The sequence below is a fragment of the Ambystoma mexicanum genome, chromosome 11, assembly GCF_040938575.1.
Source record: "Ambystoma mexicanum isolate Mex_15411 chromosome 11, UKY_AmexF1_1, whole genome shotgun sequence".
Lineage (NCBI taxonomy): Eukaryota > Metazoa > Chordata > Amphibia > Caudata > Ambystomatidae > Ambystoma > Ambystoma mexicanum.
Window position 1 is genome coordinate 187,161,277 of NC_090934.1, and position 27,027 is coordinate 187,188,303.

Sequence of the window (27,027 nt, forward strand, 5' to 3'; positions counted from 1 at the left end):
AAACAAAGAAGCGCCACCTATTACACCTGGGATCTCTATCTGCCTCTGCAGTGCCAGCCCTACATTGCAAGCACTCCATAGCATTATTTGGCTGAAACCAATGAGCAAGAACTAGCAAAGAGACCAAACATTAAGCCTTGAGCAGACAAAATACCATAGGAGACAGACATAATAGTAGACCATTCATTATAGTGATAAACCTGAGGTCTCACGAGTCATGATCAGTGCCAATGAGAGAGAGAGTTCATGTGTAGGGTCAAAAGCAAACTATCAGCAAAGGGCAACGGAAAGAGGTTCAAATATATCATTACAATTAAAAGGGGCAGAGAAGTAAAGCATTAGACTTACCGGCCTGTAGATAAAAGGTGTAATTGCACTGGCATAGTGCATAGCCGTCGATGGCAGTGCACACCTCATCGGTACTGCACGGAGGGTAACACAAAGGTATTTCTATAAGTAAAAAGAGAACATTGTGATTATAAGACCATTTTATTTCCAAACCTTCTGAAGAAAAAACTAACAAGCAAAGTTTCCAAGTATTCCTCAGTAGGGTGACACTTCTTTCGTCCACCGTAACTTACAACACGTGTATTCATATTCTGCACTTCAGACCACCCACTGTGCACATTTGTCCTCTTCGCCAGTGCTCTGCATTAAACGTTTAACAATAATCTGATCCCCACTATCGTACATCTCATCAGCACAAAGAACTATTTAGTACAAACTCGACAGGTCAGCCGCAAAATCATCTAGCCTGCTTCAGGCACTTCTGAAAGCTCGAGAAATTCTTCCTAAAAAAAGCTGCCACCGCGTCAAGGCAAGGAAAACCAAAACAGGCCTAATTGTATACACTCTCGCCCCATCTTTATTGGAAAACTACTTCTGATTCACTTGGCATTGTGTGTGTCATGGTTTTATTGTACCTGCCTATGGCAGAGGCCAGCCTCTTGTATTAACCTGTGTATTCATAGAAAAAATAATGGTCTAAGCCAATCAAAGCAAACCATCTGCTTTTAACCACACATGTCAGCTTTCTGTAGACAGGCTCAGACTGGGACAAGAAATAGGCCCGGACACCCAAAAAAAGTGGCCCACCCCTCGCCTCAAAAAAGTGGCCCACCCCTCACCCCAAAAAAGTGGCCCACCCCTCGCCCCAAAATAAGTGCCCTCAAACATCATCTGTGAATCCCGTCAATTCACGACTTTACAGAAAATGCCACTTATGGAAGGTTCATGTGTCTGTTACATTACAACACAACTCATAAAATAACATAACTTTGCATACAGTTCTGTGACCGGGCCCACAGCTCCCTGAGCCTGCATCCAGGGAAATAACGAAAAGACCAGGGGCTACAGCCTCCACAGCTCCCCCAAACCCCCAGCAACACCACCGCTCATGGGAACTCCCCGAGCTCACCACAACCAGGCCCCATCAACAAACCTTGCACCTGAAGTGCCCCCGCCAGCGCGTTCCTCAAAGACGTCCTCTGAGAGCCAATAGCTCAATTGGAGTTGCAAACCACTACTGGTGCGATAAAAATGTCTTAACCAGGTCATCCCAGAGCCACTCGACCTTTCGGTATTCTGTGTGACCTGCTCTGAAGTCCTGTCAAAAACAAACACTGGCAAAGCCAACAGCCCTGACCTGTGCACAAGCAGCATTTCTAAGGCACTGCTATTATATGCCCAGGTACTCGCTCGCACCATTTTGCACCTGCTACCTCAATGGGCAGTTAATACCTCTACGACCGTGCCTGGCAAGTGCCTTGGCCATGCCTACACAAAAGCCCAAACTGTTGGCATTGCCAATGCCTTAACACTAACACAGAAGTGACCGACAAATGCTCACACTAGTGCCCCCTCCCTCACCTCCCACAGTAGTGCCAGAGCGCCTCATAGCTGCGCTCACTTGTCCCAGTGATTCTGAGGGAACTCGAAGCTTCCCACACTCTGCAGTGATTTACAGCAGCTAGGAATATACCAGCGGCCCCAACCCTCCCCCCCCACACCCTCCCCAACCCCCAAAACCCAAGCCTCCCTCACTGGGATATGAAGGCAGGCATCCGCTGAAGGCTGACTCTCAACCCCAATGCTGCTCCAAGCTGATATGGCAAAAATATTGTATTAGTTGTTTGTTTAGTGTCTCCCATTGTAAGACTCGGTTAATATTCGCGGACCAGCCGTACTTGTAGTGAATAACACGTGATTGCGGGGTCTGTGCGCTTTTCGGTAATGCGGGGGCCATATCTAGTGTCCCAGCAGCATTGTACTAGTCGTTTGTTTAGTGTCTACAAATGTAAGACTTGGTTAATGTTTCCCGACCATACTGACCTCATTGTACTTTGTTGAAGAAGTTAATGTCGACTGTGTTCGGTAATTGGGGGGCCTTTAATTTGTATTAGTTGTGGCGTTTTGAACTCCGACTGCGAACGAGTGGTTTACAGAAAGGCAGCAACAGTTATATCTGCCTGGGTGTGCATGCATTCACAGTTTAAAGCAGTGGTCTTCAAACTTTTTTGGCCAGGGCCCCCCTGAGCAAAATTTGGGCAGGTCGGGACCCCCCAGAAATGCCAAATGGACAGTATATATTGCGCGCCGTCACCTGCTCCCATCAAAGTCGCTGGGCTCCCTCATCCCACTCCTACCCAGTCGCTGGTCTCTCCCCACCCCATCACACACCCAGGGCTCTCCCCACTCTGCTCCCATCACTATCGCATGGTTCCCGCCCATTGTGCTCCCACCATAGTCCCTCGGTTCCCCCATCCCGTTCCCAACACAGTCTGAGGGCCAGTGGCGGCTGGTGAATCTTTTTTAAGTGGAGGGGAATTACGGGGAGGTTCGGGGGGGTTTCCCCCTGTGAATTTCTTTTTAAATAATAGGTTAAAATGTTGCATTGTAGAGCATACTTTTAACAAAAAATGGGTAAATAGCCAAACAGTTTGCAATTGTTGCTGGGAGTCCAGGGGGCAGGCATTGATATTTTATTTCTATCGCGCTCGTACACAAGTGTTTCAGAGCGTGACAAGGCAAGGGAGGGGAACAGAGGAGAATAAAACAGCGATCTTACTAGGCCCAGTGACATTGAGAACGCGCAAGTGTGAGGGGAAAAGTGCATGGAAGGGGGGAGAAGTGGAAAGTGCGAAGCAGAGGAGAAACAGATAAATAACAATAAATAAATAATAAAGGCAACAAACAGTGGTAGTGCAGCCAGCAATTTGCAAGTGCTACGTTTAAGGCAGCAGACAGGGTAGGTCTGATAAGTGCAGGAAGAAAGATGGTTCTCCTCAAGTTTTAGAGTGGCAGGGCGCTGTTCCAGAGGGAGGCCCCAGCCGAAGACGGAGATCTACTCCCAGCTCGTTTCTTTGATAAACGACTGACCCTGAGGGAGTTGGAGGTAGAGGAGTGAAGAGCTCGAGAGGGGAGGTATTTGCGGAGGAATAGCTGAAGGTATTTTGGACCGAGGCCCCAGAAAGCCTTGTGGACAAGGCAGAGGGTTTTGAATGATAGATGTCCGGTAAAAAGATACCATCCCTGTCCCCTGGGCCCCACTGGTCCTAACACAATGAACATGATTATGTGTATATGCAAGGCGCTGCACATTCATACAGCAATCACTCTATCATTTACATGAGCATCCATCACCATACACTCACTCATAACGCATCCATACACATGTTTAAATAAAAACAATGAACATAAACGTACCTTCTGCATTGGCCTGTGTGTGGGTGCTGCTCCAGCTGCTCTGTCCATATGTGCGAGGAGGCGCAGGAGCTCCCCCTCGGACATACAGACATGCAGTGCCCCAGCCAGCATTTCCAATGAGCTATGCAATGCTGGCGAAGCAAAACGCCCCAGCACTTGCATGGCTCAGTGAGCATGTGCGGCTGGGGAACTAAACTGAACTGTCAAAGGGAAACAGTGTTTCCCTTTGACAGTTCAGCCAGCCCAGGAGCACTCCATTAGCTGGATAAAGCAGCTGAGGGAGTGCTCACTGTTTCACTGGGCTGGCTCCTTAGCTCCTCCATAATGGGTGAGGGGCCACTATGCAGTTAGTAATGTTGACCATTGTTGCTGAATATATCACAATTTACTTACATTTTAACACAAAGCACCCCTTTGGGTACTATTGAAACAGTGGGCTTCATAACTACTCTGGCGGTAGCTGTGCCGGTAAAACCGGCACGGCTGCCACTGGAGTTGCATCCGGGTCTGGCACCCGCGAATGGGCAATTACTAGGTCATGCCGAGTTAGGCGGACATGATAATTGCCCTTTCGAAGGTGCCGGTAGATTCCCATTCCCATTTGAGCCCCATATGGCTCAAATGGGAAGGGGGAGCTCGGATGCACCGGCACCGTTAATAACGGTGCTGGTGCATCCGACGAGCTGAGGTCAGACCTGGCGGGGGCTGTCAAGCACCCACGAGCACAACTCTTACTATGGCGGAACGGTAGCAACGGTGCCGGTAGCTTACCAGCACCGTTGTTACTGGTCCGCCATAGTAGTAATGAGGCCCAGTCTGTGACTAAAGGAATGAATATCCATTTACAACTGTGGGCCACTTTTTCATTGTTGCCTGAGACAGTTTCATGCTTCAGCCCGCCCATGTGGGCCACCCCTGCCCATTTCTTCCAACCTAAAAAAAAAAAAAAATCTTTTTTCATGCTGAGCTCTCAGGGCCCCCCTGGGATGCACCCGCAGACCCCTAGGGGGTCGCGACCCACAGTTTGAATACCACTGGTTTAAAGGGATTAGCACTTGGCCTCTCTGCTGAGAGTGAGACCTGCCTTAGACTGACACATCTCGCTGGCAGATGTTCCATTGCTACAAGCAATAAACAAATGGGGTGATTTGAGTAGCACACAAACCATGCACAGAACTGCTTCCAGGCGCTAGTAGACTGAACCTATGCATGGGGAGATGTGACTTGCACAGGAGCACACAGTTTGGCACATCTGAGAACAGAATGCACACCGGCAGTTTCCAAAGTTGTTAAACCAGTCGCTTGCGCAGTCTCGCTAATATAGGAAGGTAAACAGCGAGTTCTTAGTGGCGTCTGAAGTTAAGGCTTTCTATCAATTTGCAAAGGCTTACAATTAACACGAATGGATAATTTAAAGTTGAAATGAAAATGATAATAGTTTGGGGTGCGCGTTTGTTCTTTGTGGCAGTCCCTAACATGTGACTGACACCTCTGGCCCATACCCATGAGCCAAAGCACCAGATTTGAGCAAAACACGCAATTCTATTAATTCAACAAGTCTCGTGGTCACAGAAGTCAGCGATTTCACCCACAGCAGTCTCCAGTGCCAGCTGTGTGGAGGGGTGCCCCGTCCCACCCCACAGCTTTTGGGCATTTCACGCGCACACCGGTCGCCAGGCCAGTGGGGGCCAGAATATAGGATTAGGTTTGTTGAGCATGCAGTGGTGTGGGCTCGTGGGTCCCTTTGTTTGATAATCACCCTCCCTCCACTTACGCGTTAGGGCATTTCAGTTACTGTAACTCTTGTGAAGTTTATTCCGGTTTATGTCGTAAAGCACGCTCATTGCACAGCCCTCTCCCAAGATGTAAATAGGAACGACAGGAACGGGATTTCCTTTGGGTATAGAGTGCGCAACCATTGAGTGAACTCTCGCTAGGTCTAGGATGTGTTAGATGACGATTTTCTATCTTGGAGGGTAGTAGGCGAGAGAGAACACCGCGTGGGAAGACATTTTTCTGGGGAGGAGAGCGGTGTCTGCGCCGCATTTGTCCAAGTTGATTTGGCAAAAGTATGCAAAGAAGCTGCCTGTAAATTCAGCTCAAGCCACACTAGCACTCACCCAAGCGTTAGTTCCTTACAAAAATAAAAATAAACAAACACACACACACAATTTTTCTGCTCCGGTCACCTCGACTCTTCGGAAGGCGGAGGGCAATGTTGTGGGCTTTACTTTCTCCTGGCTGGTAGCCTAAACGTGCGTCCAGGAAAGAAGCAGGCCCAGGAACAGCAGCTGAGGCCCACAGCCCAGGCAGACTCTCTGCACATGGGAAGGACCGAGGCCAGAACCTGGGTTCCTGGGTCCAGAGTTCCTAGGCTGAAGGCTCAACCAGCGCTCAATCAAGCGAGATATAGTTGGGCCCAGCTGGGAAGCCTTGGATCCTGGCCCACCACGCAGCTCACTTCTGCAACTTGTGGCAGGCACTGGCGGCACGGAGGCGTTAGCAGAGAGCAGAGTCTGTGTACAAAACACTGGGAGGGAGCAGGCCGGCTGAGGCAGCCCCGCCCAGACCTGCCACTCCCTCCCAGTGTTTTGTACACAGACTGCTGCTGGCGCCATGGTGTCGCCATGGTGTCGTGGGCAATTACAAAGGATCTGTAAGTTATTTACTTACAGATCCTTTGCAACTTGAGTCCGTCCGGCGCGGCAGAGGCCCTGGGTGCCAGTTCCTGAAGTGTGAACAGTGTTGCCAGGTCCGCTTATTATAAGCGACTTTGGGCTTGTTTTTGCCCAAAGTCGCTTATAATATTTGGAGGTCGCTTGTCGCGGTTTTCGTCACACCGGTCCTCAAAAAGTATAGCCAGCAGGTGGCTCATAAGTGCAAAAAAAAGGGACTGTATGGTTGCAGATACAGACCACAAGTGCTGGGGGAGCCAGGAAGCAGTGCGAAGTGCAACTGGACATGCAGGAGCCCGGGCCCAAGTTCAGAGGGTAGCCGGGTGACCAGTGTGTGGAGCAGTCAGGAAATCAGCAGGGGAGAGGAAGATAGAGAGCGGAAGCGCAGAGGAATGTATTGAGTTGCTTCTGTAAGTGACTTCAATCCAGCAATCCAACTAAGTCAATGCCTAGTCTGGGATGCCCAATGGAAGCCCTTATTAATATATTTTTATGTCAAATTCTTTGAATCTGGATGATAAACCCTTATATAACGCCCCTATCTTTGAATCCCCCTGACCTCATTGAGCCAAGAAGTAAGTTTGTTTTGCAAATTAAAAGATTTATTTGAGGAATAAAACAATATATATATCACACTTTCATGAAAAATAATATCTGATAGCACCCTTCTGAATATGACAGTGATCAACAATGGATAATATTACAATAGCACAATTCTTTAATCACTTAGGAGTTGGTATAGAAAGAATAAGGTAGCAGAGAATACTTAGTATGGTTTCAAGGAAATGCAAGATGGGAAAGAATGCAACACAGAAATAAACTTGATATGAATTCAATAAGAAGATAATATAATCACTTTTGCCCCTCTGACTACTCACTCCCCCCTATGCAATATGAAGAGATGGAAAGGAGAGCACACAGGTTTCCAGAATACAATCAAATGCAGTTCAGTTCCAGTTCCCCCCAGCAAGCTTAGAGAAACAGGGATGATTTTAAAACACAGGCCAAACACAAGCCAAAATGCTTTGAATGTGATGGCAATGGATGGGAAAATAAGCTAAAATATGCTAAAATGCTTTTAATTCACTAAAGGAGATTCAGAATAAGTGATAGTTGCTTTGGATTAGTTTGGGTCAACACTAGCAAGGATTCCTGAATGATTATCAGATTGAAAACGAATTCAGCAGTTGCAAGCAAAAGACAGCAATTTTGACAGGTGGTGAAATGGAGCTAATTTTCAATTTGCAGCACTTTTTCCATGTGCGTAAATCGCGATTACGGAAAAACTATAAGGAGTTGGAATGTCGTTTTGGGTTTGTGTTGAAGCTTATGATCTTAGCTTTAAAATGACAGGTAAATCTCTCTGGGATGGGCGGTTCAAAAGATACAGACGTTTTTGTGGAGGTAGATTTTCAGAATGACAGATGGCGCTTTGGCAGTGTTATGCAAAGGGGAGTGTTCTTTCCGCAAGCCATAAACATGACACCGATGACATAGGATGACTCAATACTTCATTCTCCAGTCAGGGCACAGGGAATCCTCTAACCTATCAAATCCTTAGTGGGTTGGGCATAGAAAGTCAGCCTCCACACCCCCTTGGAAACACATAAAAAGAACCACTGAGACCCAGATAGAATCACTCTTTTTTCCACTACTCATTGAATCCTGCTCAGCACGCTGCCCGACCATATCCAGACAAAGACTCCAGACTCCTGAGGCTCCAGATTGCAGACAGACTCCAGAACCAAAACTCTATAAGCCAAACTCTAGAACCTTGGAGAAGCTGAGGCCTAATCCACAAGCTGAACTCTTCTCAGCAGGCCTCAGAATCCAGCAACCTAACTAAACTATTCAACAGCCGAGCGAGCTGTTTTGCTTCTGGCTTGAACCCTGTGCCAGAACAAGATCTTAGAAAGCAAAGCTGTATCCAGAACCCATCAGACCCAGACCAGACCGCTGTGCAGTGCCGATAACAGACCAGAGGCCATGCTGTGAGCAGAACCAGTGCCAAAGACCGTCCAGTGACGAGAGTGCAGTCCAAGGCCTATTCCAGTCCAAAAATAGGAGTGAGTATCCAGCCTAGAACTATACAGAACCAATCTCTTAGTTTAAAATAATCTTATTTAAACCATTTCAACCTGTCCAGACTTCTTCAGGGGAACCAAAAACAAACAACAAAATAAAAAAACAAAAAAACAAAAAACAGCCTCAAAACATTCTCTTTAGCCTGTTCCAAACTAGGCTAATATTCTTATCCTTCACACAATGTGAAGTATGGCAATTTGAAGTCCCACTGCCCGACCTTAGAAGGGTTGCCGCACGAAAAAACTTTTGTGTGCGTTGATGGGCGTGTCAACAAAGGTATAGATTGTTTCCCTTTGGGCACAGGAATCAGTTTGGTATCTCGTCTTCTAAATAGGCGACACCTTCTCAGTTTGTATGAGGTTCTAAGCATATAAGCTGGGTGAGGAGCTCCAATGTTGGTGGTTCTGCTGATTAGCAAGTGTTAGGGCCAGTGAGGCCACTGCAATCAAGATGGGCGGTCACAGTGATCTTTCGATCCCGACCGATCAGAGACCAGAACCGAAGGGAAGCCATGTAGCTTAACCACGCCCTCCAGGAACTCTTTTGCTAAAGTGGCTGCATCTGGGAGGCCTTTGAGAGGAATACAATGGGCCATCTTTGAGAATAAGTCCACAACTACAAGGATGGTGTTGAACCCTTGGCTTGGAGGTAGATCAGTGATGAAGTCAAGGGAAAGAGTGTGCCATGGAACTGGAGGAATGTCCAATGGTTGTAGGAGACCAGATGGTTTTTGTTTCTGTGATTTATTTTGTACACAGACACCGCAGGACTGAATATACTGAATGATGTACTTACGCCAGGTAGGCCATCAAATGTTCTCTTTCACCTTAGCTAGGGTTTTGGCGATCACAGGATGCCCTTCAATCAGTGAATTGTGATAGTTTGAAATAATATGCTGTTGTAATTCCTTCTTGGGTACATATAGGTGACCCCTAAAAAAGGGTAGATGGCCCTTGATGGTATATTGTTCTCCGTGAGTTTGCCATGCGAGGTAGGCATCAGGATTCATTGTCCGTTGGATTTCTTTTCGTAGTTCTGCTTGTGTTAAGGCTGTTGTGATACCCAAGAGTTTGTCTTCAGGTATAATAGGTACTGGGTCTAGAGTTGTATATACTATTTCATCTATGCCCATGTGAGATAAGGCATCCGCCTTTGCGTTTCTGACTACTGGTCAAAATGTTATTTCATAATCATATTTGGCAAAGAAAAGGGCCCACTGCAATTGGTGCGAAGACTGGGCCTTGGCTGTTTTGAGATATTGCAGGTTTCGGTGGTCTGTGATGACTGTAATGGTGTGTCTGGTCCCCCGAAGGTAGTGCCTCCAGGCTTTAAAGGCGGATTTGATAGCCAGGAGTTCCTTGTCCGTGATGGCATAATTAATCTCTGGAGGTGAGAACATTTTCGACCAGAAGGCCACAGGATGTAGCTGGCCGGTTTCCGGGTCTCTCTGTGAAAGGACAGCCCCCATTGCGAAACTGGACGCATCAGTTTCAACAACATAAGGGAGGTCTGGACGAGGATGTCGCAGGATTGGAGTGAAGGTAAACCTTCATTTAAGTTCCTGAAAGGCTTCTTCTGCTTCTTCGGTCCAAGCAAACTTTTTATTGTTTTTCGTAATAGTACTGTGATTGGGTGCACAACCTGAGAGAAGTCTGGGTTGAACCGGCGGTATAAGTTCGCAAAGCCCAGCATGCTATGTACCCCTTTCAGAGACATTGGTGAAGGACATTTCAGAATGGCATCTACCTTGCGCACGTCCATTCTGGGAGTAAGGATAAAACCAAGAAATTCTACTTCGTTGATGTGAAAAAAGCATTTTTCAAGCTTTGCAAACAAGCCATGTTGACGGAGCTTGGTGAGGACTGAACGAACGTGCCTGACATGATCTTGTTCTGAGGCTGAGTATACTAAGATGTCGTCTATGTACAAAAAGGCGCACAAATCAATTAACTCCCTTAAGACATCATTCATGAAATACTGGAATGCCGCAGGAGCGTTGCATAGCCCGAAGGGCATGACTTGATATTCAAACAAGCCATACTTAGTACGGAAGACAGTTTTCCATTCATCTCCTTTCTGACTCGGACCAGGTGGTACGCTCCTCGAAGGTCCAATTTGGTATAAATCTGGGAATCTTTAACTCGGTCTAGCATCTCAAGGATAAGTGGCAAGGGGTAGCAGTTCTTCACGGTGATCTGGTTCAATGCGTGGTAGTCAATACAGGCTCTCAAGTATCCTTCCTTTTTCAGTACGAAGAACAAAGGACTGGGTGCAGGGGACTTTTGAAGGACGGGTAAATCTGTTTGCAAGGTACTGGTCTAAATAGGATTTCAAATGAAGGTTTTCTGGTTCTGTGAGAGCGTAGATCCTGCCGCAAGGGATTTGTGCACCAGGAACAAGGTCAATCTGACAGTCTTAGGGCCTGTGCAGCGGCTATGTATTGGCTTGGTCCTTTCGGAAAACATCCTGTAAATCATGGTATTCACTTGGCAAGGTATTAGTTGCTCCGAGGGTTGATACTGTTGCTCTGGGAGTCACGGGGATACAGACATCGGGTTTTTCCTCTTGGTAATAGCAGGCAGGGGAGCAGTCACCGGGGAATGTTAATTTTTGTGCCCACCAGTCTATCAAAGGGTTGTGAGAAACCAAGCATGGCATCCCTAGTATTAGCCTGATCTCAGGTGCCTTGATGAGATCGAATGAAATAGACTCCCGATTCCGTCCTGGCACAGCAAGGTTACCCTGGCTGTGCACTGGGTTACTGGTCCGGAAGCGATTTCTGTCCCATCCACGGTGGTTACCTTGTCCATAGTTGGCTTAGAACACAAAGGAAGCCCCATCTCTGCTGCCAGTTCTTTATCAATATAATTTCCAACTGCTCCACTATCGATGCATGCTTCAACAGCATGCATTCTTAGCGACTGTTGGTGGTTAATTAAGATCACTGGTATTGCAAAGTACGAGGTCAGCAACTCTTTCTTCTCACTCGACAAACTGACCTCTACGTTTGTCGAGCTTGGTAGTTTTCCGATTCCTTAGCATCATCCTTCTCTGTGGCCCGACTGTTCTTCTTGGGGGTTTTACTGGACAGTCCTTCAGGAAATGTCCTGGTTTCCCACAATACAAACAAAGCTGTTGTTGTCTTGTTTTGTCCTGCTCTTGTTTTGTTAATGGAGGCTGTATTCCTCCAATCTGAATGGGTTCTACGGCATTTTCAGGTACACGGGGTGTGTTTTCCCTTGGTTGAACATACACGGACCGAGGGTCCGTCTTAGACCGGTCTGCCTTTTCGGCCCTGCAACTGGTGGTCTAGCTGCACAACCAGATTTATGAATTCTGCACAGTCTCTGGGTGGATCAACCACCTGGGCTAAGAAGTCCTTTAATTCGCCTCATAAGCCTCGATGGAATAACATGGTTCTTTTGTTTTCTGGCCACCTAGCTTCGGCAACCAGTCTGTTGAAGGTAGCAATGTACATTAACAAGTCCTGATTCCCCTGTCAGAGGGACAAGAGTTCATTGTCTACTGCTTGTTCCTGGGTATGGCGAGCAAAAAGCTTTTCCATTTCTCTCTGGAACCCCCCCAAAGTCATGTAATTGAGGATTGTCATGGGTTACCAACGGCACTGACCAATCTGCTGCACTACCACTCAGGTATGATAAGACAAAAGCTACCCGAGCTTGGTCGTTTGGAAATGCTCCAGGCCTACAAAGAAAATGAAGGCGGCACTGATTGATGAATGCCGCATACTTCCGTGGGTCGCCTCAGAATCTTTCTGGTGGTGCCAGGGGCACTGTTCCAGGGAACGTGATCTGTACCGGAGTGGGTGGTATGGAGGGGTTTTGCATCGTTGGATTGCTTCCAGGTAGAGTCTGTCCTGTCTCTGACTGCAAGTATTGCCTGCTAATCTCTTCAGTGCGTTCTTTGGTCACTATTAGGTCGCTCCGGAGGGCATTAGTCTCTTGTTGGGCAGAATTAACCTCAGCACGAAGCTCTCCTAGTAATTGGGCCAATTGGTCCATTTCTGATGTCTCCATGGCGCCCAGGTGGATTTGTTATGGTAGGCTTCGCGTTCTGTTACGCTCACCTGGTATCCACAGGGACGCCACCCAGCCGGGTTACTCGCTGGTATGCTTCTCAGCTTTGCCCTGATGTGGTCAACGGGGAAGGTTCTGCCTGAAAATACAGGAGGACTGTGTTCAAGACTAACCGACTGGGGAAGTATCCTCCCTCCACTCCCGTATTATTGCAGTCCCTCTGGTGCCCTCTCCTCACCTTGTCGTAGAATTAGGCATGCTCTGCGTCCTGCCTTCTTTGCAGGGGCGCGTTGTCTTTCATGGGCGAGTGTGGTTCAGTTACTTCACTTACGCCGGCCAATTTATATTGTTCAGGTAGGTCTTATTGCTGTTCTTTAGATTTGTTGCTATCCTGCATGCCTTTCTTTGTTTAAAATTTCTCTTTTTTCTCCCTTAGGTATGCAGAGCTTCAGCGCGGCGAACTGGCTTGGTTGAGCCCCGCTGGTAAATGATGGCGCATTAAGAGCGCTATGATGCGGTATTTAAGCGCTATGCGCAGCACTGCAAAGTCTTGCCTTTGCTAACCTGTGTTTTCCTTCCTTGTAGGTCACGGTGTTCTTCAGCGCGAGTGGAATGTCCGGAGTGGTGCCAGCCGAGAGGCGACCAGCCAGGTAAGCCTTTTGAGCAGTTCGTAATTTGTAAATGTCTCTACTGCTTTCTTTAATGTTGCCTCTATCTTCCTCTTTCAGGTCGTTCTGTCCGGGAGTTGTGCAGATTCGAGGAAGCTGTTTTCAGTAGCTGCGAGTGTTTTAAAGATGAAGACTGCAGGTAAGATGTTGCTGCTAATGATGTTCCTTTTGTCTCCGTGCAGGTTCTGCTTCTCCGAGGGAATAGCTGGACACGGTGAGCGTCACGTTGAAAGCTGCAAAGTAACACGAAGCATGTTGTCTTGCTCGGGTGTGGTTTCAATAGCCTCAACAAAATAGTCCAGGTAAAGTAGTCCCTAGGCTACCACACCCAAAAGCCTAGACCGCATTGCTTGGTTCTTAGGAACCAAGCTATGTGGATGCCTCCATGTTGGCTGACAATACAATAAAGTAGTTCCGAAGCACATTGTTTTTCATGGTGTATGAGCCTGGCGCCATAGGCCATAGGCGCCAGGACTGGCCCCGTGAGGGCTTTTGAAGAGGATGCCAGGCTCTAGAGGCCCGGGTCCTGACTCCACCTGGCCAATGGGTTTGCCAGAGGTGGTTTTGGGCGAGGGTCATGACAGAGAGGTTGGATTTGACCCCCTCCCACCTCTTGACCAAGATATGTGACTTTCCCTGAGCTATCTGGCACTTGGTGGCCTTGATAGTGAGGTTAGCCCTTCTTAACGCCTGCAACACTTTATCCAGATGTGTGAAATGCTCTTCCCAAGTGGAACTGTAGATGGCAATGTCGTCTAAGTAAGCCACACAAAGGCTTCCAGCCCACTGAGTGCATGGTTGACTAATCTCTGGAATGTGGCAGGGGCGTTCTTCAACACGAAAGGCATGACTCTAAATTGGTAGGATCCCTCTGGTGTTGAGAACGGCGTCTTTTCCTTGGCATGGTCCGTCAGAGCTATCTGCCAATAGCCTGAGGTAAGGTCGAAGGTGCTCACAAATTTGGCAGCACCTATCGTGTCCACGAGCTCATCAGCCCGGGGCAATGGGTGCGCGTCAGTTTTAGTGACATCATTGACTCCTCGGTAGTCCACACAGAACCTCCAATCCTTTGTACCTGCATGAGAACTTGCCTTGGGGACAAGGACCACAGGACCGGACCAGGGACTGGTTGAGGGTTCAATAACACCCAGACTCAACATCTTGGCGACCTCATCCTGGATGTGGTTCTTGACGGTATCTGACATACGGTAGCACCTGCTTTTGACAGGCACACTGTCACCAGTGTCAATCTTGTGCCTAAACCACGGTGTAAGGCCTGGTTTCAGGGAAAACAGAGAGGCGTACTGCCGGAGCAAAGCCCTGCAGGCCCTCTGCTGCTCTGCTGTCAGATCGGGAGAGAGATTTACTCCCTCCACGGAGCCATCCTGAGAGTTGCTATGCAGCAAATCAGGAAGGGGCTCACTCTCATCCTCTTCTTGCCCTGAAGCTAGCAAGAGACATGAGACCTCGGCTTGCCTGTGGAAAGGCATGAGCCTGTTGACATGGAATACCTGCGGGTCGACCCCCGAGGCTCCCATGTCAACCAGATAATTGACCTTGCCCATCTTGGAGATTATCCTGAAGGGTCCAGTCCATTTATCTGCCAAAGCCTGAGGCTTGGTAGGCTCCATCATGAGGATCTCCTGTCCCGGAGTCCAATCCACTTGCGATGCTATAAGGTCATGCCAGTACTTATTCAATTCCTGGCTGGCCTTAAGATTCGCTGTTGCCTGACCCATCATCTGTGTCATCCTCCGTCTGAGGCCTAACACATAGTCCCCCACTTGCTTGGTGAGACCCGGAGGGGTGGCCTCCCAACATTCTCGCATCAAGGCCAGGGGCCCCCTCACGGGATGTCCAAAGAGTAACTCAAAGGGGCTGAAATCAACACCCTCTTGAGGTACCTCTCTGTAGGCAAATAGCAGGCATGGCAGGAGAAGATCCCACTTCTTCCTGAGGGGCTCTTCCAAAGCGCCCAACATGCCTTTGAGAGTTTTGTTAAATCTCTCAACCAAACAGTTGGTCTGGGTTGGTAGGAGGTGGAGAACTTGTAAGTTACTCCGCACTCTTTCCACATGGTTTTCATGTAACTCGACATGAAGTTGGATCCTCTATCTGAGACAACCTCCTTAGGGACTCCAACACGGGTGAAAATGCCCAGGAGAGCCCTGGCAACCACCTTGGCCGTAACCGTCCAAAAGGGTATAGCCTCAGGGTACCTGGTGGAATGATCTACCAAGACCAGGATGAACCGATGTCCACCCAACTTGGGAGGGTCAAAGGGACTGACGATGTCGATGCCCACCCTCTCAAACGGTGTGCCCACCACTGGCAATGGTTGCAGTGGGGCAATGACTCTGCCTCCAGTCTTACCAGACAACTGACAAGTTGGGCAGGTCCTGCAGTGGGACTCCACTTCTACTCCCATCGGGGGCTAGTAGAAATGGGCAGAGAGACTCTGCTTAGTCTTCTTGGTACCAAGATGACCAGCCAAGGGCACCTCATGTGCCAACTGCAGCAGGAAGGGCCTGTAAACCTGGGGTACCACCACCTCTTTAGGGCACCAGGTTCAGGCTTAGTGGGCTCACTAACAAGGAGCTCACCCTCCCAATAAATCCGAAATGTCCTAGGCACTTCTCCTTGTGCCTGGGACAGGGACTGTATCCACAGACCCTCGAGAGAGTGGCACTCTCTCTGTCCCTTACAGAAGTCTGCCCGGGAGGGTACCCCTTCAGCTAACAAGCATTGAAGGTCGGGATGATCCTCCGGGTTAAGAGCCTCTCCCACAGGAAAGTCTTCTGGCTCTTCTCCCACAGGAGTTGAGACAGGATTCACCACTGGACCCAGCCCGTCCAGAGCATGGATCCCAATGGGTGCTGTCGGGACAGCGGGAAGAGCAGGAGGTGCCTCCACAGAGGCGGCCATCTTACTCCTCCGTTTCTTTTGTGCCTTGGGCTTACCCGTCAGCAAGGGTACCGGGCTCGCAGCCGGACCCTGAGTGACCTGCGATCGGATGACTGCCACAGCAGCTATGGGTAGACCATCCATGATCATCCCCAACTCAACCAAATCGTTTCCCAACAAAATGTTCGCAGGCACGTTGTCCTGAACCAGGACCGGAAGCTTTGCTGTCTTGTCTCCAATCGTAATGTTGACTAAGGCTACAGGCGATAATTTCGGAGGCCCACCAGCTAACCTGGTGGTTCTCAGAGGAGCATCTACATAGTCCTCTGGCTTGAGAAGGGTCCTGTCCAACACTTTCATGCTTGCCCCAGTGTCTCTCAAACCAGTAGAAGGCTCGCCATTCAAGAGGACACTTCTCAAAAACCTATGAGTGTTTTGTGGGATAGTCGCCAGTACTTCTGTGTAGTGGTCCCAGGCCCCAAGGGACACTAAGGAAATCTCTACTGGAGCACCGAAGGTGATCCCAGTAGAGGAGGGGAGGATGGTGGCCTCCAACTTAGGTACAGAGTAGGGATTGCTCAGGCTGACAGCCTGGACTCCAAGTGCCTTACCCTTACACTTGGGGTCACCCCTTCGGTGGTCCAGAGCCCCACAATCCCAACAAGTGCCAGGAGTGCGGGGTACGGTACTGGAGCTACTGGGACCCTGCTTTGCAGCAGGCAGACCACTACTCTTACTCCCACCCACAACAGACTTATCCCCACTAGGTTTTTGGGACTTCGGAGAGGAAGGTTTTGGTTTACCCGACTGTGACTGCTTTTGGGACTCCTCAGCTTTCGGAGAGGCCCCCTTTTCTTTGTCCTTGTCCTTCTCACTGGAGTCCTTAGGGGACACCCGGTGGGAGACCCACTTGTCAGCCAACCTAGCCAGCTTAAAGGGGTCCAAAATGTTTTGGTCAGCAACATACTGACGCAGCTCTGGTGAACAGGCTTCCGAAAAATGCTCAAAAAACAAGAGGTGAGACAATTCAACAAACGTTTTCACTTTTTAACCATCAATCCACCCCATCATGTTCATGTCCACAGCACTCAACCAGTAAATCCAAGACACATTCTCTCGTACTTAAAATCCCTGAACTGTTTAAGATATTGGGTAGGCATCTTGCCAAACTTCGCAATTAAAGCAGACTTCATGCACTCATACTGACCCCTTTTTTCCACACTCAGTTTCAGAATACAGTCATATCCAGTTTGAGGCATTCTGCTTAACAAACACTTAGCCCAATCCCTCTTATCAACATCATGAACTGCACAAGCCATCTCAAACGCTTCAATCCATTGGAGGATATCAGAACCCTCTGCATACACACCAACCAAATCTTTCATAAATTTAGTTGCTGCGGACCTGACACTCTCAACTGGTTTCGCTGAAGTCTCCACTCAAGCTTTCTCTAGCTGGATTCGCTGACATTCAGTGTCCTTGTCTTTGAGTTCAAGGTCCTTATCTTTGAGTTCAAGATCTCTATCTCTGAGTTTAAGATCCCGATTCTTGAGCTCTACTTGCTGTGCCAACTCCACTTTCTTGAGCTCAGCATCTATTTCCAACTTGCGATATTCAAAGGCCAACTTCATCCTTAATAACTCAAGCTCTAAAGACCTGCTGGGGTTTGGAACAAAGGCAGCAGGAAGGGTGCATTCCCAGAATCGGATTCAGTGACAACCCCCGGGGTAGAGTCCTCATTGGTTGCACCCCCCCTTCAAGAGTTTCACAATCGATCTGGTAGTCCACCAGGGCAGCTATCAGCTCAGCCCTAGACTTATCCACAAAGTCTAATTCCCTGGCTTCACAAGCACTCTGTAGAATCTCTTTTTTTATTGATTTTTTTATTTCATTTCATTTAGTTTATACAAACTTTTTGAAGAGAATTCTTTATCCTTCCTCCTTTAGTGTGTCGGAGGGCCCAGAGAAAACAACTTTTAGCAGAATTTCGATACATAGTAACAGCAGAGTCTTTGCCACAGTTAGTCTCTTGACTGTCCTATGGTTCCCAATGATTCCCTCTTGTTCAATCAACCAGCTTTGTTTCCACCGCGCCGGCATCCGAAGAATAGTTTGGCGCAAGTTCGCACTTCTTCGTCTCCGACACACTGGTATTAGTTTCGGTATGATTTCCATTCCTTTCTTATTGGGTTTTTAACAGAATCTCCAAGGATTGTAGAAAGTTTGTCAACCCATATATGTCTATTTCATGCGGACTGTAGAATTTTCGCCATAAATCTTCGCCACAGAGGGTAGAGTATTGTCGTACCAGGTTTCCCAAATGCACAGATCTCAAGTCTTTCAAGCTTTCACAGTATAGGGTTAGATGCTCGAGAGTCTCTTGCTGTTTACTGCAAAAGCGACAGATTAAGATCGCTGTCATTTTTCGTGCCCTTATCGCTTGACTCACCCTGGTGCCTGGTGTTAAAGAGATTTAGTCGGAATTTCATGTAGATAGCTCGATGTCTTGCATTAGCTGACTTCATCACGTATTGCAGCGGTTTCCTTCGATCTTTAGCCTCAGTTGCTGCATCTTCCATTAGCTTGTGAATATTCCGATCATCAATCGTTGTACACCAGTCGAGCTCCCATAACTTTTTTTTAACATAGTTTGGGTTATTTTTCAGTGTGCCTTGGTCAGTACCCAGGAGTGTTAGTTGATTGCCGCATCCGATGGCCCATTTACACAAGAGGGCTTCTTGGTTGCCCTGCAGTGCATCTTGTAGGATCTTAAACTGCGGAGTACAGTTTGTTAGGATAGTTTTCCTGTATATGGATAACATATTCCATAACACTCGAGCCTGCATGGATATTAGATTGAGTTCATATCACACGCAAGCACTCGAGATTCCCTTTTGTAGGTGTAGTACTCGCCTCCAGTACTGATTTTCTAATTCTGGCCACATCATTGCTGATACTCCTAAGGCACTTTCAGCACCATAGATCACTGTTGGTGTCACTTTTTGATTATAGTGGGCTAGCACAGGCAACAAGGAAAATTTTCCGAACTTTTTGTTTATGATTACTCCTTGACATGCGAGTTGTTTACATTTTTGTTTGGTGTTTTTGACCCATGGTGCATCAGTTATATTACTTTTGATCCAAGTTCCTAGGTACTTTGCCTTATTTACAGATTTCAGATTTTCATTAGATAACCTCCATTTTGGGGCACATTTCGTGTTTCTGTTATTGGTTCGAGAGAGATCTTGCAGTATTATTATTTCGGACTTGGCAGGATTGATTTTTAGTTTGTTTTTTTCTTACATACCCTTCAAGATCGGATAGCTTTCGTGTTAGGCCAATGGCCGTTAAATCTAACAATGCAATGTCATCCGCATAGAGCATCCAGTTTACAATCATCCCATTGATTTTCGGTGGGAAGGAATTTACAGCTTCTAAATCTTCTCCAATGTCTGACAGAAATAGGCCAAACAGCGTGGCTGCTAGGTGACAGCCTTGTTTCACCCCTTGATTTGTTCTTATTGACTTTTACTTAATGTCCCGCAGGCGTCTAGTCTGATCTTCATTTCTGTATCTGTGTGTAGCTCTTTTATGGGTTGGAGCAGGTTGTCCGGGCATTTCCATTTCGTTAGCTTGTTCCAGATCATCTCTCGGTCGATGGTATCAAAGGCACTGGACAAATCGACAAATGCCACGTAGATCTTCTTATTTTGACGGATTGCTTCCATCTTTGAGGATACGCATATGTTACCAGGATCCTTAAGGTTTAAACATTAGCTGTTTTTAGTGATGTTGATCGTTTTAGAGACCCAGGTCCAATCAAGATCCTCATTTTGTACATTGATGTTCTTCTGTGTTTCATTGTCTAGGTTCACATCTATTACTACAGAGCAATCATTGATCTGATTTTTCATTTCGTCATTATTTGTTCTCATGACAGAGACAAATTTGCTCTCTGGGTTGCCTTTTTCGGCTTGTTGTACTGGCCCACAATTAGATCTTGTTTCAAATTTTGGAGATAATTTTGAATCTCTCGATAGTTCTTTCTCTTTTGGGTTCCAGATTTCATTTATATCGAATCCCAATGAGTTCAAGATCATGCTCACATTTAGTATTGAATCACGGATAATTTTGGAGGCTATGTGTAGTACCACAAAGTCATTGATTTTTTCCCTTTCAAATTCCACCACTTGGATGTCTTCGGAAACCACAGTTCTTAGTTGTGGGATGTGGTGTAATAAGTTCATCACATTTTTCCTATTTAGCAGGAGTCCATCTCTTTCTCTTACTATTCGCTCGAGTCGCAAAAGATATTTCCCCGTTTTTTTGTTGTTTCTATCTTGACGACCTTGATAGTCATAGTTATTGCTGGTATCCATGTTACTTTTAGAATGATAATGCCTGGTCTCTGACAGTGACTGAAGGTGATCGCATGATCTCCTTGATTGTTAAGAAAGATCTTAAGTCAACTTCTGGGAATAAAGTTCAGATTTTTCCGAGTGCAGAGCTCCGTATCTTCCTTCCCGCTTTGGTAGGGCTTTGGTTAAGCCAACATCCATTAAGGCCATTTTTGCCTCTAGTGCTCCAAATTCTTGCTCGTATTTCCACAAATTCGTATTAAGAGAACTAGGCTTCGTGACAAATTGATCCCGTTTCATAGAGGTCAGAGTTAACATTCTTTTAGCTTCAAGTGTAATGAATTTTTTGGATGTGTCTCCTAATGAAGGTGGTGAATCGTTGTCATGTTTCGATGGGTCTGAAGTTGCACTTCTTTGCGGATTTACGAGTTTCTCAGTTGGAAGACAACTTAAATTGTGGTTATTTCCAGTTCCAGAAAGAATTGATGGCTTATTTGGAATAGTCTTTTTTGCAGATGTTGTGACTTCGTCCAGTGGAGCAGTGAGGTCGATCTTAATTAAGACCTCAGTAGATGCTTCGTTCAGTGCTAGATCAGGAGTCTCGATTAGGCTGCCTTTGTCTCTTTCACATTCATTATACGTCGAGAAATTTAAAAGATCTTCAGTAGAGCTCTCAACGAGCATTGGCTCATCATTTAGTGCCTCGATATTGTCCATATGTTTGACATTTACCGAAGCTGTTTGGTTGGCGGTATTAGCCTTTACCAATGGTCCTTCCGCTTGCTTGGATGATGTTGTAAAGCTAAAGCTTTTAATATTCCTTAGAAATGAACGCACGCTTGCTCTAGTTCGCGTTTTCCTTTTCTTCATATTTTTCGTTTGTTTCCCATCTTTTGGTTCCACTGTTTTAGGATTTTTGTCAGGCTATGTTTTTTTTGGTTCGAAAATTGCGAACACATCTTTTGAAGTAGCCTTTGCTTTCTTCAACATAGCATCCTCTACCTCGTTCTCTTTACAGTTTTCCAGATTATGATTGTCTTTATACTTGGAAACCAAGTTAGATTCAGATTGATCAGCATGTAATACAGATTCAATCTCCACACTTTTGTTCAAGTTGGTCGCTGATCCACCACTTCCAGATGGCAGCGGCGTTACAGCATCCGCACATCTAGGATGAATCACAATTGATCGAGGTAAATTCTGATTTTCTTTCTCTCCAACACTTGCAGAGGTTCCATTTATTAAGGCAAATTTCTCATTAGTTTGGTCGGCATTGTTGTTGCTAGTTGAACCAGTTAGTAGGTTCAGTTTTTGTTTAAATTTGGTCGATCTGTCATTCATACAATCTTCTCTGTTGCTTAGTTCTTGTAGGTTCGTCTTAGCAACGTTTCCCGTCCTCAGGACTGCAGGTTGCACATTCGAGTCGGTTAGATTGGTAACCGATGTCATTTTCGCACTGACGTCCAGGAGCTCTCTGTTCTCATTTAGTTCCATCTCCGTTGATGTGGAGTTCAGCGTCTGTTGTTTTAGCAGAGCGATCGCTTCTCTAGCTACTTCTGCAAATAGTCGTTTGTCGAGAGCACTGTTTTTGGTGTGTTCCAATATAATTTTCACATTTATTGCAGCTCTTAAATGATCATCTTGCCATATTTGTTTTGACATTTTCAGATCTTGCTGTACATTGATCATTTTTGTGTTCAACATAGCTAAAAGTGTGGTTTGGTCCTTTAAATTCTCATTCAATTGTTCGTATAGTTTCATATATGGCACCATGGATATGGTGTGTGCGGACATTATAAGTGCATTCAATTCTTTAGAGATTTCTTTAGATAGGCATTCTGCTATGTTTTGTATTTTAGAGTTTGATTTGTTGTTATGTATCAACCTTAATCTGGTGATTTTTGACATTTCTTTCCGACGCTTCTTTTTCTTTGTGGGTAGATCTCGTATATGGGGATCAGCGGAGAGCGGCACAAAGTATGACTCAAATCCAAGACAATCCAGGCCCGGTGATTCTCGCACCTCGGCAAGTCTTTTTTGCGATGCAAACAGCTGGTCTCTGTGATCATCATCTTTTCCTTTTAGCCATAGGTTTGAGCCACAGATTCTGTTTTTCCTGGGATTCTTGGATTTCGGGTTGTAAATTTAAGGTATCTTTCATGTTTTCCGCTTGGAGCTCCATTTGGGGCTCATGGTCGTGTTCTTGTTCTTTGTGCAGTTCCCTAGAATGTACTTCCGCTCTGTTTTCAGCAGTATACTTGCTTCTCAGACTGGTATTTATTTGGATAAGATCTTTTAGTACTTTGTCCAGCTACGTCGATTTGGGCTTCTGGTAATGCTGACTAGTTGGTCAGATAGGCAGGCTGAGTTGGACCACACAGCATTGTTTTGTAAGCCAGTTGAGCCAGCCGCTGGCAATTCACTTGTGGAATTAGATAAATTGTCGCTGGTGCACCATTCGATTTGAATTTGGGCACGGTGAGTTGATGTAATAGAGTCTTTACGGCTGCTTTCAATATCCTCGTCAAGCGATCGATCAAAGCTCTCTTCACTTTCATTCTCCTCAGACCTAACTTTACAGTCGCCTAAGGCGTGGTCCATTGACAGGGGCGCCGTGACAGGTTGGCTTTCACGGGCTCCAATTTTATTATCAGCTGTCATGATCTGATGAACTTGTGTATCACTAGGGATATCTTTGTTTTTTACATTTTCGTCAGTGGCAAGATCAATAACAACCTCTGGGAATACTTCAGACATGACAAGGCTCTTGTTTGCTCTCTCATGGTTTATATCATGAGTGGTATCAATTATGCCATTCGATGTATGTGTTGTTAAAAATGTTTGAAGTGTAGAGGGGGTAAAGGGAGTAGAAGGGGCTGTAGCCATTGCAAGTAAAGGAGAGCTGCTTGTTCGACAATCAAAAAAAGTTTCAGAGTTAGTTGAAGGAATAGAAACACAGGTCCTTTAACGGGACCTGCTACAGCTTACCGGCGGGGCCACTCGTGTTTCAATAGGCATGCTTCCACAGGCAGCGGTAGCCAGAAAGCGACGCTGCTGTCTCGTGAGCGGGTGTACTCCTCCGCCATCTCCAGGAAATACCGCAGCCGCTTCGGTCAGGAGAAGACCCGAGGGACCTGGCTCATTCATTCGACCTCCAGGAAGCACTCCGTCGATGTTCGTTTAAATTAAACTTTGGTTTGGAGTGAAAGTGAGTCTGCCCGGCACCTCCGTGCACCCCTGGCAACACTGACAACACTCAGCTTCACTCCGCGTCGCTCAGCGACAGAGCAAGGTATTTGGAAGATAGAAACGAACTTCCTTGCACAACGATGCCAATAGCCTGCAAAACTACAAGTCCAACACTGACAACACTCAGCTTCACTCCGTGCAGGGTATTTGGAAGATAGAAACGAACTTCCTTGCACAACGATGCCAATAGCCTGCAAAACAGCGAGTCCAACACTGACAACACTCAGCTTCACTCCGCGTCGCTCCGCCTCTAAGCTCATCCGAGTCGATTTACCATTCGCAATAGATTCCATTGCTTGAAATGTAGTCATCTTGTACACGACTAAACCTTAATTTAACAAAGTGCAGATATCCTTCGTAAGTGGCACGGTTATACACTGAGTCTTAAAACCATAAGCATCCCACTGCTGTCACCAGCTGTAAAGACCGGAGGAGGGGTCTGTACTTCCGCTCTCTATTTGGTAGAGGAGAGACACAGAGACCTCTGCCAAGATTCTCTATTACGGTAGCAATGGACAAGCAATCAAGGGCTAGCTTCTCGGGAGGTGATGCAAGCTGGTTCTTAAGTACAGTGTAGTCCCAAAGCACCCACAAAGGAATGTCCACACACTGTATCGGTAAAAACACAGTCTTTATATAATTAATGTTCAAGGTCATATACACGATCACGATAACTCACTTTGTTCTCTGAAAATCAACAATGGAAAATATGTACAATTCTAAAGTGGTACCACTAACATTATTAGATCTCCTTAAAGTGCATACGGTCAGGATGATACACAGATCAAAATAAAGAGGAAACCAGCAGTAGAGAGAGGAAGGAAAGCAAGCTGGTTGAGCAATTGGCATAATACTGGCCCCGTCTACCTAGACACAGTTCTGTGTGGAGATCCCCCCACCTGGGCAACCTGTAGAAGAAGGATACATGCCCAGTCCAAATATTGTTCACACTAGACTTTCCAATAGTTCTGCAACCCCAAAGTACCTTGACGTTGTAGCGTTCCTTGTCGTGGAAATCGACAACCCTTCTTGAGTGTCCTCCCTTTCAGGCAGGAGTCATGGGCCGTCGAACGTCCGACGAAGAACAGGTCTAGCTACGACGGTGAAGTGGCCGCGTCGTTCCTAGCGGTGCTCGTTAACGGGGAAGAGTAAACATCCTTCCAGGAAGAGGCATGCGGGGCACCTCGATGTCGATAGTTCTGGACCGCAAAGAGTTGAAGAACTGTGGCCCAGCAAGGGTGTCGAGTCGTCGGCATCTCTGAGGTCCTAGGGTGGCGGGAAACCCACCGGTGGATGCTGTTCGGCGAGTCAACAGTCAGTCCTTCTCCGGCAGGATACAGCGGCAACAATGCAGATGAGTGCGTCCTTGGATCAATGAAGTTCTTAGGCAACGGGAGCATGGCGGCTCCAGTCTGCGATGGCGGTCGGCAACAGTGGTGGACAACAGTCCGGGCGCTTCTTCTTGGAGTTCCGCAGCAATATCCGTGTCGGGTCGGCAGCCTGTCGAAGGTCTGTCTACCAGGGAGCGTAGGCAAAGATCAGCTGTGCACGATGGTCCCTCGTAGCTCAGGAAGAGGGCGCCTTACCAGGTCCTCTCTGGGTCAGTCCTTGAAGGCACAGCTGCTTTCAGATTGTGAAGTAGAGCAACAGCAATTCTTCTCGTCCAGCAGGGCTAAAGGTTAAGCTTCAGTTACTCCAGTTACTCGTTGTAGTGGACTTCAGTTTCCAAACACAATTCCTAGCAGTGAGAGGTCCCAAGTATACTGTTGATCTCCCATTCATTCCGCTAGGTCCCACTCAAGCATCCAATCACGACTAAGGGCATTCATGTATGCAGGCAGCCAATCAGGCACACAGTGCATTCAGGCCATTCATTTCTCTCCAGACACTCACAACAAGTTATGTGTATTGGGACAAGTACCGAGCCATTCAACACACCAAGCTGCATTCATACCGGTTTCGGGCAGGGCTGTCTCAACCATTGTGTCAAACACCAGATACTAGACAGCCACAACATAGAATGCATATTCGTCACACACTACATTCACCCAGGTCCCACCCACAGGCGTACCCACAACATACGGTCGTTGAGAAGGCTCCAGCCTGTCTGGTCGGCACTTCCCCACACTAACATATACGGAAACTTCCACGCAACAGCCAGTCAGGGGGATGGGACAGAGGCAGGGCTTCCCGGGACTTCGGGAAGATCAAGGTAACAGGTGATGGAAGGCAAGAGGCCATGGGGACCCTTTTGTCTCCATCAGGAATCTAATGATTCCAATGATAGGGCCTGGGCATCCCAAAATGGAGAACACTCAGGGCACCAGTCATTTCAGCACGGAGCTGCCACCAGCCCATACCCTGCTCTGTGGGTCACACACAGGTGCCCAAAACATACACTAGGTGCACCGGGTTGTACCCCTACCCATGGGTGTCCTAAGGGTATCCCACAGGTCTGTTCACCAAACCAAAAGAGAGAGAGCTGCACTGCCAGGAGTCCCACATGAACTCCTGCATGGAAAACACGACAGAACACATGATAAAAAGCAGTAAAGGACAAGGATACAGAGGCCCTGCCCCTCCGATGCATTTCCAGCATCACACAGTCACCACCCGGGTTGCCATATTCTAGAGCCATTGTAGTAAGACCCTTTGGCTGGGCTAGATACAGTGAGTTGCAGAAGTCCAGCTGCGATAATATCAGGGCTGCTACCACTGGTGGGCGAACAGGAGCGGGAATCAAAGGGAGAACTTTCTTCAAAACATGCAACTGAAAGTGTCCCACTTGGCAGACGGCAGTGACTTGGTTGGCCATAGACAGGGAAGCCGAGAGAAAAACACCCAGGTTTTTCACCTTGCTCACAGGGGAGGGAAGGACACCAAGGGAGGAAGGCCAGAAAGAAGAAACCCAGAGTGAGGGATCAGGGGTACAACCCACCACCAATACCTCCGTCTTGTCTCCGTTCAATTTGAGCTAATTGAGGTTCATCCATGCTCCCACGGCAGTCAGACATCCCAGCAGGCACAACGACATCTGAGCCTGATCGAGATCTAACTGGCTCAGGATTTGGGTGTCGTTGGCGTACAAGTAACACCTGACGCCGTAGGAGCGGATGAGACACACAAGTGCCCAAAAATAGATGTTGAATAGATTCAGAGAGCCAACAACCGGATCTTCTATCAGCCAGACTTAGTGTTACAGAAGATAGGTCAGACAGAGAGCACCATAGAGGGTGCAGAGAGGAAGAGGGGGGAGAAGAGAGGGGTGGGTAGCCTTGAGAAGCAGGCAGGTGGGGGAAAACCTAGGGTGGACACAGACGAAGGAGGGGCTCACAGAGGACAGAAG

General features: G+C 47.2%; 1 protein-coding gene across 9 annotated transcripts in view; it reads right to left on the reverse strand.

The window, feature by feature from the left end:
* LOC138503205 (uromodulin-like) overlaps nucleotides 1-27,027 on the reverse strand; it is an 895,795-nt gene that overhangs the window by 608,300 nt on the left and 260,468 nt on the right. For all 9 annotated transcript variants that reach the window (XM_069622787.1, XM_069622786.1, XM_069622784.1 and 6 more), the window contains one exon: nucleotides 349-450. In XM_069622787.1, coding sequence (XP_069478888.1) covers nucleotides 349-450 — 102 coding nt within the window. The remainder of the gene's footprint in view (nucleotides 1-348; nucleotides 451-27,027) is intronic.